General features: G+C 36.1%; 1 protein-coding gene across 28 annotated transcripts in view; it reads right to left on the bottom strand.

The window, feature by feature from the left end:
- The window catches only part of ARPP21 (cAMP regulated phosphoprotein 21), a 207,764-nt gene that overhangs the window by 102,489 nt on the left and 84,569 nt on the right, over positions 1-20,706 (bottom strand). For 10 of the 28 annotated variants that reach the window (XM_056484275.1, XM_056484296.1, XM_056484280.1 and 7 more), the window contains 3 exons: positions 3,233-3,405; positions 1,368-1,567; positions 493-528 (listed from right to left, as the gene is read on the bottom strand). In XM_056484275.1, coding sequence (XP_056340250.1) covers positions 493-528; positions 1,368-1,529 — 198 coding nt within the window. In that variant the 5' untranslated portion in view covers positions 1,530-1,567; positions 3,233-3,405. Of the gene's footprint in view, positions 1-492; positions 529-934; positions 977-1,367; positions 1,568-3,232; positions 3,406-3,487; positions 3,570-20,706 lie in introns of those variants that run through there. The other 18 variants (XM_056484270.1, XM_056484271.1, XM_056484294.1 and 15 more) reach the window with 6 other exon arrangements.

The following is a 20,706-nucleotide window of genomic DNA, read 5'->3' as shown; positions in this document are numbered from 1 at the left end:
ATAAAATGTGTGTGTATTACAGATCAGCACTTGAAAAATTAAAAGGATTTTTTAGAATTGTTTTTTTTTCTAGAAGCTCCTTCCCACCTCTGTCCTCACCCATTTTCCCCACAGGGTGCTAGTCAATTTCTGTTTCTTTACAGTAAGGTTATTCCATTAAAATAAAATTTCAACAGAAACATTAGTTATTAATGCAAAAAGAGTGAACATTTTCCTTTTCCAGTGATGCACAGAAGCACACATGCTGTCAACATATGGACACAGCAAGTCCAGCAGCGTAAAATTATGATGGATAAAAGGAAGCATGACACATTATATCTCTGCCTTTGTGTAAAAGGATTATGGGGAAAGGGGCAAGAAAAAACCTGCAACACAAACGAAAAACTCAACCAGACAAGTGAGGAAAGACTGCAATTTTGATTGCAGACAGACATTTAACTGGAATTGTTCATCCTAGTGTGGCACAAAATTCCAACAAAGATGGACCCTTACCTTGGATCTCTTTTTCTGCTGATTTGCACCTCGTTTCTGTGTATAGCAAAAAAAGAGAAGCATTTATCACTTCAGTGGACAGTGGGCATGATGAGAGCATTACCAATAAACAGACTAAATCACTTCTAGCTGTTGTTTTAAATCAGTTGCTGACTGCAAAAGCAACTTCCCCAAACCCAGTCTGGAAAACAGGGAAAACCAAGAGTCATCTCTGCTCATTTTAATTCATTTTACAAAGAGGTATAAACCAAAAAGGAAAAAAAACCTACACAATGTCCTGCAATTTTGCATATAATAAAAACATAAGAAAAGGTATACTTAAGGAAATGCTCCCCCTCTCCAAATTCCTCTTAAATTGTGGTCTCCCACTTTATTTTTTTATTTGATTGAGCAAAAAGGACTAAAAATCCCTTCATCCAATAAAGTGTTCTTATCAAATTACCTTCTTAGGCTTTGCATAACAACTTTTTGTTGGCAGTAACATCTACAAACCAAACCACACATTAAGTAATTATTCATTAGTATTACCTGTAAATTCATGAGATCAAGGTAGTTTTCTAAATCCCCAAAAAGGGAAAACAGTCAAATATCTCACCAAGCTTTAAAATAGATGTCTAGAAATTAACTTCTCAAAAAAAATAATAATATGGAAAGCAGCCTAATCAGCATGAAAGGTAAAACAAATAATAGCATTTATATTATAGTAAAATAAAAGAACCCAAATAAATAAAAATTTTAAAAAGAAAAAAGCAGAAACAGTCTCAAAATCATAAGAAAAAATAGGGGAAGTGTAAACAATGAAAGAGCTCACAGAAATGGAAAAGCAATGGTATCAGATTGATGTTTAACACGCCCGTTCACTACTCCTATCTTACCTGCAGCTCTGTCTTGGAGTCACTGAGCTTTTCCTCCTCTACTTCTGAGCTTTCAGATTTATTAAGAGCACAGTTGTCTGGGTTGGCTTCAGAGATGGCAGTCTCCTGCTCTTTTGCAGCTTCTTCTGCTGTCTCCTGGTTCAATTTACCTTGCTCAGACATTCTTCCAGACAGAAATTAAAATAACAAGATTTGGTGACCTGAAAGGTCAAGATACCATGACACACACACAAAAGAAACATTGGGGGTAAAATTTATTTTTTTCTTTTAACTCCCAATTTCATTTCCTTTGATAAACAAACCAAAATCTGCAGATCAGGAGTGGAAAACTATGTTTGTCCCAGCTGAAGACATGTACTGAATCAACAATATTAGGTAACAGCAGAATTCTGTCAGGTTAAGCAAGCAAATCTGAGCAGTCTTTGTGGAGAGCAGATTTAAGGTAAGGTTTTGTGACTCCCTAGCCCAGCCCCAGGACTGCCGGGGTCAGGCAGGGACAGTGAAGGACTATCTACAACAAAGCTCAATCATAGCAGGCAAAAAAGACCCATTATAGGTCTCTGGAATCTCGATGTTCCCCTCCTCTAATTTTCCATTTGCTTTTTTCTTCTTTTCTTTTAAGAAAAATTAACAGCAAAACAAACAAGAATAAAAACCAAGCATGAACAACAACACTGTTTTAAGTATTAAGACGTGGGTTTATGTACAGCAGAAGCTGTGTTGCTCACTACCACTATAAATATATATTTATATAATTTTTTAAGAGGTGATAATTCAAGATAAGTATGAACTTTAAATTTGGCAATAAAGCCTTCAGGGTCACATTTTCAGGGATCAAACCAACAGCTCCATTATTAAAACATTAAGCGTCTTCCCAAAACCTTTGTCACTCTTCAGTACTAGGAAGATTGTACAGAAAGCTCTTGGCAGGTACTTCTAATGAAGAAATCTCAACTGAACTGCATTTACTCTCAGCTTACTATGGGATTGTTGTACAGAAGTTTTAAAGGCTTTTCAGAGTTAAAGCCTATTATTATTTTTTCTCTCTTTCTCTGCCCCCAGCTCCCTCCTGAAGACTCCTCCACTGATCAATTATCAAAGAATACTCATGAATAATTTAACTTTTCTTTCCCCATCCATTTGACTCAAGCATCTTCAAGAAAAACAATTGTATTTGAAATATGAAGTTATTTCAGGAAGGGTCTTTTGCAACACATTGCCACTTCTCAACAGCGAAACAGCAGCAAAATCACACTTTGCCATCTTTCTTTTTATAGTTTATGAAATATAGTTTATGAAATATATAGTTTATGAAATTAAATTAAACAGAACCAGTACAACTTACCTTTTTTTTTTAACCATGTTTTAAGTGAAAAAATCTAAGGCATAGTGAGTTATAAACACATCTTCCAGTTTTTGCTTGTGTTTTCACTGTAAGCAAATAAAATTTCCTATGTAATCTTCCTGTTTGAGGACTGTGAATTTCACAAGAAATCAAGCTATAAGGTTCATAAACAAACTGAATGGAATATGAAACTAACCTGAAGCTTGACTTGCCTTACTTTGAGCTAATATGTGATTCTCCTTTCTCCCACCGCTCTCCCCAAGAAGGCTGATGATTTTGGCTATTCTGCAGTTACAACTGAAACTTGAACCTCTTTGATGAAAATTCAAAATATGATGAGTGGCAAGTCCTTTAACTTGTCTGTTAAATAACTCTTAATTTGATAAGGATTTTCATCAAGAAATGCACCTGCATGCACAAACTCCTCATGAGCAGATGAACCTGCAGCTCATCTACATGCTTACACAGTGCTCACAAAAACAATTACACTGGGATCAGCTGCACCAAAGTAGCCGTTTACCTGAAAAACTGCTTGCTAAAATTCCAACTGCCTTTTTAGTGTCTTCTGTTGGTCTTTGCTGGTTAAGTCCACACAAATGATCAACGGCAACGTGAGTCCCATGTCCCCATTAACAGTTCAGAGTGTCAATCTCCATGCTGGTCCTTCAGAGGGCTTGATGCATCATAGTTAACCTGGAAAAGATGAAAAATAAATAACACTGGCAGTGATCACAGCACAAGGGAGGGATGCAATAGATAGGACCAGATTTCTAACACTAATGACCAGTTTCCAGCAAGTCCCTTTCACAGCTTGATCCAGCTCCACCTGTCTCAAAACTGCCTGCTTCTTCTCTAATGAAGGCTAGAGCCGGCTGTTCAAGTCATAACAGCTCCTACGCAAGAAGCTAAAATTAACAATTGCATTATGCACTGAAGATTACTCATTTCAATTTTAACCTTTTTTAGTGAATTCCAGCACTTTTCATTAAAAAAAAGCATATATACATATTTATATATAAGCTCATCTGTTTGCTTCAACAGAAGTCAATGAGGGTATGAGGAGAAACGATTTGCCTGCTTTTTAACTATGGCTTGTGCTCCAATTAAAACTTCAACAGTCAAACACTATTGGAAAAAATAGCTAGGTGTGTGCTTTTAGAAAGTGACCTGCTTTACCACAGTAGTGAACTGAGATGTTCATTTAATAAGCTGAATAAAAGGTGAAATGATCCAGAATGGGAAGAGGAAGAGAAGGAAGAAATCCTGTTCCCTGAAAAACATCCACCAAAAAAATTCTTCTGAAACAATTTGTGAGAAGGAAATATGAGATTTCCAGGTTATGGTTTGAGAAATAAACCTAAAGAGAGAGTTGCCCCAGCAATGCAATTTTTGCTGTTCATCAAGGTTGCGTTTGCCAGCTGAATAGCTGATTTAACAGAAAAGAAGCATTTTATGAATCAGGCTGATTTACAGGCCATGGCCATGTGCTGAACTGTCTTGATACAACAGTCAGCTCTTCTCGAGACTTGCATGTGAGTCACGGTTGAAGCAGTCAGTGCAGACACACAAAACCAGCAAAAAGAAAGCACATATCATCCTACTGGGAAAGGAGAAGGAAGCCAAGCAACAATAAAGGGAGATGATTTTCTGTTTTTTTTATTTTATTGGACTCTTAGTTTCTCCAGTGTGTTCTACATTGTGCACGGCTGCAACGGGCATACAGCACATGTCAGCACACTGGAACTTGCCATGTGAAAAGACCTGAATTTGCTGCACCAGAAGTGGCTTTTAGCCTTTCACAATATTCCAGTTTTGCTCTCTCCAGGAGCTCTGGCAGATAGAGGAGACCAGCAGGCAGTTCTGTAACCTATCACCACCATCCTGCAAATTTATAAACACAACTATTTATTTTCCTCAAACCATTTAATAATTTATAGAGAGAAATATAAAATAGGTCTTCCCACTAGGTTTTTTGCATTTCTTGCAGGATAGTTATGGAAATTCTAGCTTATTATAAACATAGGCTCCCAATGGGAGTGAAAGAACATTTAAAAAACTATGCCCAAGCATATGCAAAAGTATCTCCTGGACCCAATACTCAGCAAGCAAAGAGTGAATAAACAACTGGCTCAAAATCCTTTCCTCATAACCATCTTCCATTAACTGTTTCCCTCACACTTTCAAATGAGATATGGGAGGAGGGGTTAGAAGAGGGAATCAACCAAAATAAATTACAAACTAAAAATCCCAAGGAAGTACAATACATGAAGGTTTCACCTAGAAAACAGCCATCCAGGAAACAGGCTGTTGTAATCAAAACCCTCCAAAACTAATAGAGACACATATATCTGTACCAAAATCAGAACACACACAAAATTTATTTCAGAACCCTCCAGTGTGACCATTTGTTGTGGATTAAGTATTCATAAGATAAACAAACTGAGCAAACCAACAACCAGACAACAAACCAACCAACCAAAGGGTATCATATGCAGCAAGTGAAGAGATCTGTCAAGACTTGGTCTTGTGCATAGATGCTTAGCATCATCTTATCATCCTTTACCCAACACAAATTCCATTATTGTACTATTACACTTAAGATCTTTGAAGACAATATCATTTTTCACAGGCAATGCACAAGAAGACCACAGAATCTTAAGTTAAAATTTAAAAAAACTATCCATAAATTTTTCCAAGAAAACATAAGCAAGTGGAAAATAATCTTACAACGTACAGCTACCATCCTCAAACGCAGAACAACAATGTCTGTTAGGGTGATTTTTTAAAGAAATCCCTCATAATTATCTTCTGGGAAACAAAAAGTAGACAAAAAGGAGTGAGACACATAGCAATCAAATCGAGCTCTTCACATTCCCTTAACATAGATTTCCTCCTCCTTTATTAAACAATTTACTAGTGATGACTAATCATTTACTTACTACAATACGTAAAATACACTTTTGGTTGTTTGGGTGGGTTTTCAGCGGGACTCAGGCTTCCATAAAATATTTCAGGGATAGTATAAATAGTGAAATGGAGTCAGTCAGAAAATTGCCATTAAAAGCGAGACATTTTTGTTGGAAATATGTCTCTGTTTCTCATATGTTTCCAGGATATCTCATTACTCAGTGATGAATGTACTTTTTACTATTGTCAGTGCTGCAATGACAGCACTGCTATGGAAAAACATACTGGATTATTCTCTTTCTTGCACATCAACAAAAATGTCAGGGATGATTTGACTGTCAAAACCGTCAGTACCAAAGTGACGCAAAAGGCTGAACAAATGCACTTCTGTTTTTGATCCTCAGGTAGAAACCACAAAGCTTGTTGCTAGGCAAAAAGCACCTTCTTGATATGCAAGTGAGCAAAATCTCATAGGGTTGGGATCTTAGCAGTGTACAGGAGCTTGCGGCAAAATTTCAGCCCCTAATTCCTTAAAGCAACTTGAGTATTGCACACAGCAACACAACAGAAAAATAAAGGGACCCACCAAATCACTTGTAGATCCACTTTAATGGAAATATAATCGGTTTGTATAGAATTTATAAGCACCAACTGCTCAGCATACACTGTGGGATGGGAATGCTGAGGTTTTTTTCTTGAATTCTTTTCTTTTTAACAGGATTTTCATTTTAGAAGCTGAAGGTACTATTGAGCTTGAACAACTATAGTCAGAGCTTGAAGAGAAAGGGATGGAAGAAGGCGTGGATGGTCACATACATTCATACAACACATACTACGCAAATTCCAAGAAAAGTTTGTGGGAAGGAATACAATTAATTTAATGCACGTGTTTAAAAACTATACCCAGAATATTTGTCATAAAAAACAGAACAGAAAAGCAAGAAAAAATGTTAGAAAGCCCTATGCAATGAGCACCTGAGAGCTTACCAATAACAGAAATTCAAGAGAGACATCTGACAAAACCCTCAGAAGCCACTACAGGTGAGCAAGCCCCTCCTGTATTATGTATAAGGTGTTTTGATGACCTCATGGGTATGCATGGTGAAGCAGGCATTTTAAGATCATTATGCTCCCTGTATCACACATGTCCACTCTCAGAGAGGAGATGAGCAGGCTTTAAGGCCAAAGAGCATACTCTTAACTGCAAGCAGACAGCAGCAGGCAGGACAGAACTCTGACAGAGTGAAATCCAAGGGTTTTTTTCTAACAAATCTGCCAAGCATAAAGGTAAAAGTCATTCCAAAGCCTGACTAGATCCTGCTACTGAAAATCTGTTGATACTGGCCATATCTATAAGCCAGGATCCTTCTCATGCCATCATGATTCTCCTCTCTCATGAATGGTTTGCAGGTATGACTCCATGAGCTGGAAGCAGAATTGTTAGATGAGATTTCCACTACGTGATACAAACCTCATCCATATGTATCGAGATTGGTTTGACTCATTATTGCTGACTCACTCATCAGACCCCTGGAAGGTCCTGGAAATGGACTGCAACATTATCCTAAGATTATCAGTAGACACAACCCTCAATTTTGTGAGATTCTCATGTCCTAAATCATAAACTTTCTGTTATTTGACATTTACTAAAATATTCTGGTTTCTACTATTAAGAAAATCAAAGAAAAACAGGCTTTGTAATGAAAAAAAATTTCAATTCATTGGAGTGTTCAAAGAAAACATTCATGATATAAAACATTTGTTTAAAAATAAAAACAAAACAAAAAACCCCAGCAACGAAATCAACAAAACACTTCCAACAACACCATCACCAAACACAAAAAAGGCAAGTAAAATAAATCCTACAGTTTTAGATAAAATACGTTACTACTCAGTTGTCCATCTCCCAGTCTTTAGGACTAGTCCTAGTTTCAGTGCCTACATCATTAGGCTGCATGCTCCTTTTTACTGTTCTCCCATATCTCACAAAGAAATACACAAACACACTTGGAACCCAAGCTTGCTGCACTGTATTAGCATAGCAGCACAACAGTCGATACCAGTTCTCATATCAAAAAGCTTTAGTATGAAAAAAGCCCGCCAATCTTAGAGCTGTGAGATGCATGGAATCCTACAAGCTCATTGGTTGTTAAAAGAGTAAAGACTAAACCTTAAAAAAACACTGTAAAATATTTTAATCGAAGTGTTTGATGCCTTATTTTATTTCCCATCTCCTCCTCCTCACATTGTCCCCTCTTCATCATCATTAAAATAACATTTTTACCTACATTTTCTGCTCCTAGATGCCACACACCTTTGCAAATAAGAGGTTATTTACACTCATTAACTGATGGCACTTTACCAGAGACTATCAGCAGACACCATTTTTTCCCATGAGTTAAAAAACCATGAACATCTGCATGCAAACAATGGTGCAGAGACCCCTGACCAAGCTTAAAAAGGTCAGAAATCAGTGGCAGTGGTAGCCAAATTTGATGAAAACAGGGCAGCTTGAAACACATTGAACTGGATTTCAAATGCTATACTAAAAACAATTGTCTTATAAAAGAGGCAGCTACATGACATGGAGCAGCCTCCCAGCTGAAACATCTGTCTTGGAATGGCACTGGCTTTCATCCCAATCTGCATGTGAAAGCCAGTATTTACAAATAACAGCAAGGATTCTTGAGATCAGCTTAACAACCAAAGAAAAATCCTGAAAGCAAGTCAGCTTTTTGTGGTTTACACCTGATTCCTTTTTTCAAAGAGATCCTCTTGTTTCTAACTGATTGTCACCAATATTTTTCCACTTTAACCCTCTGTCAGATGACCTCATGTCAATGTCATAGTCTTCAGCCAAGTAATAAAGATGTTCCTTCCAGCTTGTTATATTTCTCCAAAGATAGAAATTTTACCCAGAAAAATAAATATAGGTGACCTATAGGGAGAGTCTGCTTTGTCTTAATACTTAAGAAAAGGCTTGGGGAAAAAAAAAAAAAAAAGCTCTTTTATCTGTCACAATTATGATTTGATATGAGGCTGAGTGATCTGGTTACTAAATGTCAATCACACAACTTCAATAGGAACTGAGTAACACCCAAACTTTTAACAAGCCAATCAAATGTACAAATCAGCACTCCTGGAATGAGTTGTTTGCTTTAGAACAGCCTTCAACATCACTTCATGCATTTCAAACACATATGCCAAATCTTCTCATTCCCCAACAAAATCTGACAAATTTCCCTAAAATTAAAGTCATTAAATTAACTGTCTCACTGTTGGGAGGTGGAAAACAGCACAACACTTGTGAGTCCAAAGAGAGAGACAATGAGGTTCCTAGCCATCCTCAATGCACATAAATCTCCATGAAATACACCAAAGTAATTTTCTTCAAATTCCCTAATTAAACTATAGCCAGCATAGGCAAATATAAATGAAAAGAGGGACTGAAACTCATCTTCCCAGATAATCAGGTCTATTTCTCAGCTATCAAAAATAATTATATCACAAAGTCCTCTTTAGAGACCAACAGCCTTTATTTTATGACTAGAAGATGCCTAGGGAGAATGCTTTAATAATTTTGCTGTAAGGATGTTTAAGAATGTCACTGCTTTGCCAGGACTTCATCTCCATTACCCCACTGTACACATCAAATACTTCATACATTTTTCTTACTGTGCCAATAACTGCCCTCCAGTTTGATTAGCTTTCTTGATTTCACAATAGTTTTGTCTTCCTGAGGGAAATAACTGTACATCACCTCATAATTTGTTGTTAGGTTTAAAGAAGCCTATTCCTTTTAGTTGCCAGTTAAACAGGCCTGCATTATTTCCATTACTATCCACCTCTAGTCTGTATTTTTTTGCCAGTTGAGAGCCTGCTTCTTAATTTCCTCACTTCTCACCAAGACTACACTCTGGACACAGATGTTCCTCCACCCATCAACACATAGTGGTGAATGCGCTAGAGGAGCTCTGTTTCCACAAAATCTAAAACCAGTTTAATGACAATGAATAACACAAGGACATTCCAGAAGGAATACTATAATTTCAATATGAAACCCTGATCAACAGCACAGTATAAATGAACCTGGGCTCCCCACAGACGGGTCTCAGCAGTGCTGAGGGCAAATCACACTACTGCAGAGAACCAGAGCATGGGAGCCACTGAGGATTAAACTGATGAGGTTATAGATACCCAGCACAAGCTCAGTGTTAATAAAATAATTAAAGTTGCTGGTGTGATGTCATGATACACTTTTATGCATAATGAAATCTGGTAGAATATACAGCTTACGCTAATTTTTTTTATAGAATATATGCACATAATTGAGTTTAATGCAGAAGTTCTTGAAACATTTCTTGTTTCTCTAAGTCAAGCCATCCGTACTTTTTCTTCCTTCAACGCCTTCTCTTTGCCATTTCACTACAGATTACATTTTGCTTTATACACAGAACTACAATATCAATTTATTTCCTTACTCAGTTCCTCCTAAAGCTTAAGGATTTGACTAGAAAACCCAAGCACTGTGCATCTGCATTTTGAGCATACATGCTTTTGATGAATTCAGTCTAAGTAGACTGCAGGTAATAAATGAGCAGTCAGCTAAGCCATCTATCATCATTCACTAATAACCAAACACAAAGCAGTTGAGTCAATGGGGGGGAAAAAACCCACATCTTTAAACAAAAGAAACAAAACAATTTTGCTACTACTAGCACAGTATTTTAAAATACGTAAACTCAGGAAATAACCCATAACTTATGAGCAATTGCTTTACAATTCATTCAACATCACCAGGAGATGGAGGCATAAACAGATGAAAATACATCAGGAACTGACAAAGTATCACTGAGTTTCACATGTACTTGTCCTGATTTTTTCTTTCCCGATTTCTATAATAGCCCCTATATTTCATCCTTCCATTTCTTGACAAATTAGGTGCATTTTCACTAGCACTAGCTTAATTGGCAAATCCTGAAAGAAAGTAATTGCTAAGAGCAAAGCAGCATTATACTGATTAAACAGACCTGAGCTTAACAACTAAAATTGCCTTAGCAGACAAACAGCAAAAAGCTTTAATATAAGAATTGACAGAAAAAATACTTTCTTTTTCTCTGAAAGTTCTCTTTTGTTACCTGAATGAAACATAGCAGCTATTCCTGCTTTCCTAAGGCCATTTTATGAAAAAACCATCCTGCACCTGAAGTATAATTCTTCATTCCAGAAAACAAAACAAAAGCAGAAAAGATTAAAAAACAAAGTCAGAAAAGTACCACCATAAGACATTCCCCCACATACTCTGCTGCTCACAAAATGCAATTATACTTTTGAAATTAAAGACAATTCATATCAAGCTTGTTATAATGCTGAACAAGTTTTCTAAGCTCATATTCCAAACATCTCCTCTATCAAAATCCATAAAGGCTACATAGATCCTTTAAGAGTTCCCAGAACCACAGGATTTTATACTTTTTAATATATAATTTTATTTGTTTTTCTTTATGAACAATGGAACATTCCTAAAATTTCTCTGATTGTGTTTATCAGAGAATATACTGGAATACAAATGCTTTGTTGATGACTGCTTTTGTGCATTAGTAGACTTAGGACAGCAACATTGACTGAGAACAGTTTACATAGACAAAGTCTTACCAAGTACACTCATTCTGCTATAAACTGTTTATCTGTCTAAAATCTAGCAAGACATATGGACAAGACTTTCACAGTTTTCAGTCAGGTCTGGAGATGGCCTGTTTTTGACTCTGACTCTCTAAAGATTGGCTATTTTTTTCACATGAGATCCGCATGCCCTTTTTTTTCATTAATGGAGGTCCTTCTGCAGAAAAAGAAAATTAAGGCAGAGGCATTATTTTTCTGCTCTAATACTACAGAGAAACTATAAACACATATAATAGATATAAATAGCTATATGAAAATGTATTTTTACATATTTAGTCTATATATATGTATATCTGAATATAGGCATATTTGTACTTTATTAAAATATATTAATCCCATTTTGTTGGTTGCAAGTTTGTCTGGTCTCAAGCAACACAGTTAAGTAACAAATACAACACATTACAAAAAGAAGCCTTAAGTATGCTATGGATTATATTCAGTACTCTATGTTGCCATGGTTTCAAAATGAAATTAAGAAAAATGCCAATTATAAATTAGAAGCCAAAAGGCCTAATGCGTAAACACGTTATAAAAGCCAATGAAATCATTACACATTTTTGCACAATGCTCCAAGTACCAGAGTGCCAAATAACCTCAACTTATGCTCATCTGTAGAAATAACAAACTAATCAAGCTTTATAACTTTTGTCACTTCCTCTGTCACGTGAAAAAGAGATTAAAACCCATCCCATAATATGTACTGATATACACCAAATTTCCTCCTTAGCAGCATCAGGACAAGGTGTCACACACTGCAATCAGCTGCTGAAGAAACAAAGGAAGATTATGAAATACCAGTCAGGTATTTACAACATCACCCTTATGGCCAGCAAGAGAAAGAAATCTTCTTCAGAAACAGTTACATTAGTCAAGAGAGAAAAGGTAGAAGCTCAGGTTTAGAGAACAGGCAAATGTCAGTTCATAGATTTGCAGCTTTGCCTTCTGAAAAGATCTTGCCAGAAACCCTGTGGTTTAAACATAATGTTTGCCTTTTCCAGTGGGTAATTCCAGGCTTCCTGTAATATCATGAACAAAAGAAAAGGCAAAAAAAAGTGTTTCAATGTCTGATTGTGTTTTTCAGGAAAGAAATTATGACATATTTATGAGAGAGATAAGCAGTTTTCTTACAAGTGTAATTGGCCACCCCACATACACCCAGCTAGAAAGCTTTATGACCTGTGAACTAATAAAAGAGCAATGAATACACAGAAAAAATCAAATATTCAAGCCATTGTCTCCAAGGAATATGTTCTATTAAATTTAAACTAAAAAAATATATTTAATTCAAAAGAACATTCAAAAAACAATCAGAAAAACAGTGAGCTCTTCCAGTACTTTAAATCTCGTTATACATATTGAAGTCTCCAGAAGTTCAAATATGATTTAAAAAAACTCCTATAATATCAAAAATTATGTTTACCTGTGGTGAACCAATCTGTCTTACTTGGCACTAGGAACCACTAACTATATCAATGACCTAAAAATACTGAGATTTAAATTACAGGAGAGAGGTGTGGGACCAAAACTCTACAGCCTGCAACACAATTGATTTCCACTGCAGAACAGCCATATTATCACAATTTTTCATTGTTGTGCTCAGTTAACAGGAAAAACAAAAACATGACTATCAAGCAACACACCAAAATCACAGAGGAGAATAAATTGCAAGAAATTTGAAGAAGAAAAATGTAGGTGGTAGGAATTTACTATTATATATATTAGAGACAACTCTATGCTAAAAATTTTTTAAAGTAAAGACATATTTCCAGTCTTGAGTTCCAGTCTGGCCCTTAAATAAGACTAAATGGGACTTTCCTTTAAAAGTTTTTTGTTTTTTTTTTTTTTTTAAAAAGACGTTCGTAATAATTCAAGAAGGTATTTCTAAGATTTCATAATTTAATGAGTACTTTGGAACCTACTTTGGAACCTCAGTTGCCCCAAATTATTTAGCTAAAATTTCATACTGGCTGTTTATGTATATTTTGGTGGCATGGAACTACATAATCCAGTGACTCTCTATTTTCTCCCTCTAAACATTTTATAAAATTCACCTGTGAATTAAGGCTTTTTCATCTATGTACCCATATTTAGAGTCTAGGCTGACCTTGCCCTTCCAAGAACTAAAACCCTCCTGTTGTATAAAACATGAAGTCTTTATGTTTTATTAGTTCTCCATATGTAACGCTATGTTATTTGAGCCTTAGATTTATTTTGATACCTTCAAGATTTTCAAAGGCTGATGAAACATGACACAACTAAGAGAAAGGGCAAGTCAATAACTGTTTCTGTCACTGTAAACCCTGTTCTCCTCAGAACTGTGATCCTTCTTGCAAATCACCCTTCCTGAAGAAAAAAAAAGACCTTTTCCTTTGCATCCTTTATTGTAACAGGTCAAAGTGCAATGACAAGAATTTATGTCTTTTTCTTCTGATGTTAAAATTTATGTGCCTGAACTTTATGTGAGAGACAACAGAAACAATATACTGTATGTTTTGCTTAATTTATGACACACTCTACATCAAAACAAATCTCCTGATCAAATACCTTTATCTGCTGTACAATTTGAGACACTGAGAGGAGAGAAAGAGAACTGCAGTTTCATACAGAAGAATAAAGCAAATAAACTATTCCACAAACAGTATTATAAGTGCTACACTATCTCAAAAATCACACAATTATGACATCCAGACGATAAGTATTACTTTCAACAAACAAATAAATAATTAAATAAATAAATAAAAGATCAAACATACCCTCCTTCCCCCTCTGCCCCAAATCCCTAATAAATATGCTCTGTTTCAAAATAGGGTCGAAACAGCCAGGGGCTTCTTATGTACAGGTGCTGACTATAAGCAAGCTCAACAATACTCCAAGTTTTAGCAGACACTATCAGAAGCAAGTGTAAATAACCACACTCTAGAAACTCTGCTAGAGAATCACAGAACTTTCAATAATGCATGACTTTTAAAAAATCCATATGATTGAGTGAAAATTTTCACTCCATTATGGAAATTAAAAAATCCCAGTCTAAAATATCAAAACATTTATTACCGTAAGAAATATCTCTTTGTGACTAAATTAGTAACTACCTGACAGTATAAGTTATGGCTATATTGTAAAAAAAACTTGAGAGGACTTGAAAAACTAATTTTACTACAAAATATATTTGATATTAATTTTACCTGCTAGGTATTTTAGCTACTTTCCAAAACAAGTCAATTAAAATAGTTGTATCTCTGAGCAACCTTCTCTCTCTTATCATTAAGACCTCATACTTCAACTGTCAGCTGATTTTCTGTATGTTGATCAGAATTAACTGGGCTGAAGTTTTTTGCTATTGCCTAGACTTCTATGCTGCACAGGTGATTTTTCACTGCTCTTACAGATGAGCATTGGCTTTTATACACATGTACTGTATACACATAATAATCTCACAAATTTAATTTTCTTCCCCTAGAAATTCAACAGAAAAGAAAACAAATAAAACTGTTGCATACCTTAAAAAAAAAAGTATCTAGCAGTAAGTTCAGTTCTGGAATTTACTTTTAATGAGATCCATAGCTGTCTCCAGTCGGAGAACTTGTGGGCACACTATAGGTTGTCCTTTAAATAGCAAAGTAACATCTTCAGAAAATATCCATTATCTAGGAGGGACCAAGCACAGGCCCATCAGCAATTCGAGCAGTTGCACCATGCAGTTCAATATGTTAAAGGCTCAGCAGCACCCAAAAAGCTACATTTGATTCAAGCTGAGAAGTGGGTCACAAAAGCCCTGATCCTCAGAAGCTCCTGCATGCATGGAGACCTGAACCAATCTCAAGCCTGTGATCTCATTGTTACATCCAAGGGATACTTCTTGCATCAGAGAAAAATGAAATGGATAAACCCACAATGAATAGTAATATTTCTCTTTTCTTTCTACCCCTCTTCTGAGTCTTGATTCTCCTAAAAGAGCTTCTGAGTTAGACAGCCAGCTGATGGAAAACAAATGTATAAGTTAGTACCTCCATGCTAGTATAGAACCATAAAATAGTTGGGTTTACTAACAGTAAACCTCATCTTGACTTATGGAAAAGGAGTCTTGAAGCTGTGGCTGTCAGAGCTACTACTCACACAGTACACCTTCCAACACCAATTCAAGATTGTCAGCAGCTGCAAAGATAATACCTGTGGAGCCATATAAAGCTGTAACTGTTTTTAAAGCATTTCAGATCGCACTGTGCTTTTAAAGTCCTGTTTGATGAGGGAAATACTTTTTAAACTGTGTTTATCCAGAACCCTCCACATTTTGACAGGAACTGCTTGGAGCTACCATAATATGGGAAGCAAATCCACCAAAATGAGATAAGAATGTGGTAGGGATGTTTAGGGAGAAAGCCAAATCTCAACTAAAAATGTAAAACACCTATCATGATTCTGTTAATCAGAATATTAAAAAAAGAATACCAATAAATATAAAGATACTTAAACATTCATAAACCTCCAAGGACAGCTGGACACCAAAATATCACAGACCCTTACAAAAATTCCAATTTCTTATCATAATAGGATAAAACCAAACAGAATTTCTGCACTTGAACTCCAATTATAGCAAGTTAAACAAAATCATTGTAAATGCAATACCCTGCTGTTGATTATAAACAATCCTGCTGCTCCATACAAACTCCTCTTGATTTAAATGGGAGTCATAAGAGGAGGAGGATGGGGGAAAATCTGAAGAAAGACAGTAATGTTGACACTGAAAATGAAGCTGTCTTCTTGAACTAAACAGAAATAATCAGAATGGCCAGTCTCAAAACCATGTTCCTGGTCCTACAAGTTTTATATGAAACCTTCACTGTCTGACAGCTAAAACATTCAATCATTAGAACCAAAGCAAACAGATTAAAAGAAGTATGAGACAGAAAGCAGACTTAAAGGAGATGACCACAGCTCAGGAGTCCCAACACTGACTAGTGAACAGAGCAAGACTTGCTGTGCTGCCATAGCAGCTTGCAGAGGTTAGCTTCATCAATCACTGTGAGTTCACTTCTGCTCAGGAAGGATATCCTGATATCTACATGGTGCAGCCTTGACACAGCAACTGTTAATTGTACAGTAGTACAAAAATCAAAGGCTTCCTAGATTGCAAAATGGTATGACAATTGTGAGTCAGCAGAATACAAAATGCAATTTAAGCATCCCTTTAGTTTTCTGTAAGCCAAGGAAGTAATATTTCAAACTGTTTTTCCAAAACATTTATCCAAGATAATTTAAAAGAATGTACGGAGATGCAATGAGGCTGTAAAGGAGCCCAATGTTTAGTCTTCTCATTTCACTTCATACTGTAATTTATTTATTCTTTTAATAGTTTTCATTAAATAAAGGAGAAGGACTGGTTGCTATATTTCTTTCACAGGGATATAAGGATGGCATACATGACCTGATTTCTATCACCAATGGGCACAGAAAAAAAATTTCATGCAAAAGGAAAAAAAATACATTCATGCTACATTTCAAAAGATATTTTAAAGACACAAATCAAGATTTTCAAAGTGATGACTCCCACAGCACACATAATGTGCAGTAAGAAACATTCCATATTGCTATATTCGATGTTTTATGCAATATATTCCAGTTATTGTGATTGTTGGAACCCTGAGCAGCCATCCTGACAATTTCATTCTCAACTGCAATGTTGCACTAATGGTGATTTGGTACTTCATTTCCCTGTTTGCTTCAAAAATGAGGGAGGAAAAGATACACAGAAATAGCACAAGAAAAAGTAATTTCTTTGCATTCTAGTCATTTAAGTCCCTGGTGAATTTGGTATTTAAAAAGAGCTGAGAGCATGAACTATTGGGAAAATCAGGGCTTACACTAATCCACTTTTAACACACCATGCAGGCAAATCTGTTATCCCTGGAATGTATCACCCTGCTATGGGCAGTAACACCAACACCATTTGATCCCCCTTTTTGTGTCCCCAGTTATGAATGCAGCCAGCCAAGAAAATGCCTATATCTGCTGGACAGCTAAAAGACATTAAATTTTCCATTAACAGTAGCCAGATCTTCTCTAGTCAGAAGGAAATTCTTCAGCCTACAACAATATGATCCCAAAAAAATACCAAGTGACAATGGGTCTAAAGATGGACAAGGCCTGTGCACATCCTTGTGAGTCCCTTCTAACTCAGCTTGTTCTGTGATCTGTGAAATTCAAAATAAAGGGAAGCAATGCTCCCTCTTTCTTTATCCCCAGAAGAGAGATAAGAGGTCTATGGCCTAACCCACCTTCCTAAAACATACAAAGCCACATTATTTTGTAACTCTTGCAACATTTGCTGCTGTGCTTTTTTTTCAATTTGCGTGTTCATTACTTTCCCATTCCCATTTCTTCTTCTCGATACAGACAAGGCCTGAGAAACTACACAACAATTAAACCAGTGGGACTAGACCAACCTTTTAAGTAGTACTACAACTCTGAATACTAATAATTGTAACTTGTAGGTTTGGAGATCATAATCACCAAAAAAAGCAAGCAAATCCCCCAAACCCACGTTCCCCTGCACACTTCCTGTTTAAAAAGAGCTTTGTATTTATATCTTTAATTTAATCCCCAAACACTGAGTTTCCCACCCATTTAGAGACAGAGCAATTACTAAAGAGCAAGAAATTCTTGCCATTGGACAAGTCTTTCTTTGCCTGATTTCTCCTGTAAAAGTATCCAAACACACTATTGCTTCTGAAAATTCAAATTTCAAAGCCATAAAAGGATAAAAAAAATTCCCTGATTTTCTTTTAGAAGTGTATTTGAAGAATAAGGAGTAGAGAAGAAGTTAACTGCTGTTTCATTTTTTCCCTTCTCCTTTTTCCCTTCTGGCTTTCTTCAGTCCTTATCTGAACCATTACCATCTTAAAGTCTGACAAATTTTAGGCTGCTTCTAGTCTGATGGAATATACAGGAATAAAAAATCTGAGACTGTTTACATTTGTATATGACTGCAGCCAAAGACAGGTGCAAAGGCTGCCAACTCTAATTGCTCACATATTATCTTATGCCTAATGTCGATTTTTTTGCTATTCAACCAAAGGTTAGAATTTGAAAGATTAATGGCCTCCTAAATGGTATTATCTGATAGAACTGCCCAAATTTCAACTGCTAGGTTCAACAAAGGGTTATTGTTTCTTAGAAATCTTTGTTCTGGGAAACACTACAAGATCAAAATACCAAGGCACTGACAAAATAGAAAAACACTGAGATATACAAGTAGACTCCAGCATTCATACTGGTGGCTTGACAACTCAGAATAAAATAGAGCAAATGGGGCAGGACTTGAGTGCCAGCTGAGTGAAACCTGCTCCAGTCATCCTATGCTAGCAAAAACACCATCCCCTGAAACATACTCCCTTTACCTAATAAAATTTCTACTTCTAGAAAAGCAACATGTCCCAAAATATTTCTACCTAACCAAAAATATTAATAAAATCAAACTTCATTCACTGCAAGAGGCTTGTCGCTAATTTTATAAAATCAAAGAAAGAATAGCTGTAGCAGAAGAAAGTCAATGATGTATCTTTCAACAATGGCTTTAAAACCAACAGCGAAAGAGAAGCCCAACACTTGTAAGCATTCTGCCTGCTGTGTGCATTCTGCTCTACACTCTTTCAAGTTTTTGAGACCAGAAGGTCACAATGAAAATTTCCATACATTATCAGGAATGGCCTGATTTTTGGCTATCTTGTCTACCCAAAAATCTTTCATCTCCCATGTTCTGGCTACAATCAGAGCATGACAAAACTATTACTGTTTTGAAGGCTCTAGCATATAGATAAATATTTTCATTCTTAGGACAGCATAAGAAGTGAAGTATGTTGACATTCCAATACATTGCATGTCCATAAACAGGACACATTGTTTTGCTATTTACATGGCTGCCTAAAAACACTCTTGATATAGAGAAATAAGAGTATTGGCAAGAATATTATGAAGTATTAAAAACACAAACCAGGAAAGAAAACACGAAGTAAGCAGGCATTTGAAAGGTATTTTTAATCCTTAATTTTTAAGTTTAGTAACTTTCTATAAAATCAATGAATTATGCTTAGGTTTATCAATATCATAACAAAGGTATCGATTTCCTAATAACCATATGAAACCAAAGGCATGCATTCAGCAGGAAATGCTTTCTCACTCACTGTTAGGAAGAATGTAACTTACCTTCTTGAAACCAGAAAACCCTGACGATACAAAGGCATGCCTCCCATGCTCTGTTTGGCTACTTGAATGCGGAACTCTGCCTCTATTTCTCAATTTGCCTCCCATCAATGTAAAAGACCCTTTTTTCAGTGTGTGGGACTAAGAAGGGAAGAGTTGGATCTTGGTGTAAACCCTATGCACAACTGCAAAATATAACTCTTACGGACGTTTCTTAAGGGAGGCTACAATCAGTATTTTAAAACAATTTCTAACACTTGTTTTCCTCCTCAAGAGGCTTTTCAGCATAAAAAAACTTTTGAAGCATGAAGTCTAAGAGCAGGGATAATTAAGAGAGTCAGTTCCCATGTTTTTTTATGAGTACCACCACTAGCATTAGTTCAACTAATAGCCTATTCCATGGAAAATGACAATAAATTTGGAACTCCAAGCATCATTCATAGAGCACTTGAAAATAACTTGCATGCCATTGGTAAAGAACAAGCTGCTAGAAGACCTCCTCTAGAGGATATTCTTTCCCTTCCGTTCATTATCAACATGCCTCACTATTATCCTCTAAGCTGTAAAAATATACTCAAAGTTTTTAACTTCTGGACAGTCACTTCTTGAGGGCTTGCCAAGGGTTCAAATGCAGTAGGAGAAACCTGCTTCAATTTCAGCGGAAGTAATTTCCTCGGTATGTGAACATGTAGTATCTTGCAACAATCGATTAAAATATCAGACTGCACTGACTCATTGCCACAGCAGAATTTACAGCATTCCAGCTGAAGCTGTGATTGGCAAAGCTACTGATGCAATCCTCCTGCTCCACAGTCCTGTGTGGCTGCAGGTTGTAATTCCACCCATGTATTACACAGATTGTATTAGGGGCCTCGAGAGCAGCTTACCTCCTATTCTAAAAATGCTCTATCTTCTTCTACTGAAATCAAAGCTCTTCTCATTTAAAAACAGCACTAAAGATTTTGCATGAGTGACCTGATAAAACTAACCAACATATGACAAATCATTTTAACAACTTTTTAAAATTCTCTCAAAGTAAAAGCATCTGCATAATTGTCCTTAACATCCACTTCTTCAGTTTCCATAATCCCTTATGAAAAAAACTTGTTGACTTCATATCATAAATAGTTGTATCAGTCTAAGCATGTGAACCAGTACAAGAACAAATTTCATATACTTAGTTGGAATCTCTGGCAATACACAATAAGG

The sequence above is a fragment of the Oenanthe melanoleuca genome, chromosome 2 (genome assembly GCF_029582105.1).
Source record: "Oenanthe melanoleuca isolate GR-GAL-2019-014 chromosome 2, OMel1.0, whole genome shotgun sequence".
NCBI classification, from domain to species: domain Eukaryota; kingdom Metazoa; phylum Chordata; class Aves; order Passeriformes; family Muscicapidae; genus Oenanthe; species Oenanthe melanoleuca.
Note: the sequence above shows the minus strand (reverse complement) of the source record. Positions and strands in the feature narration are given on the sequence as shown.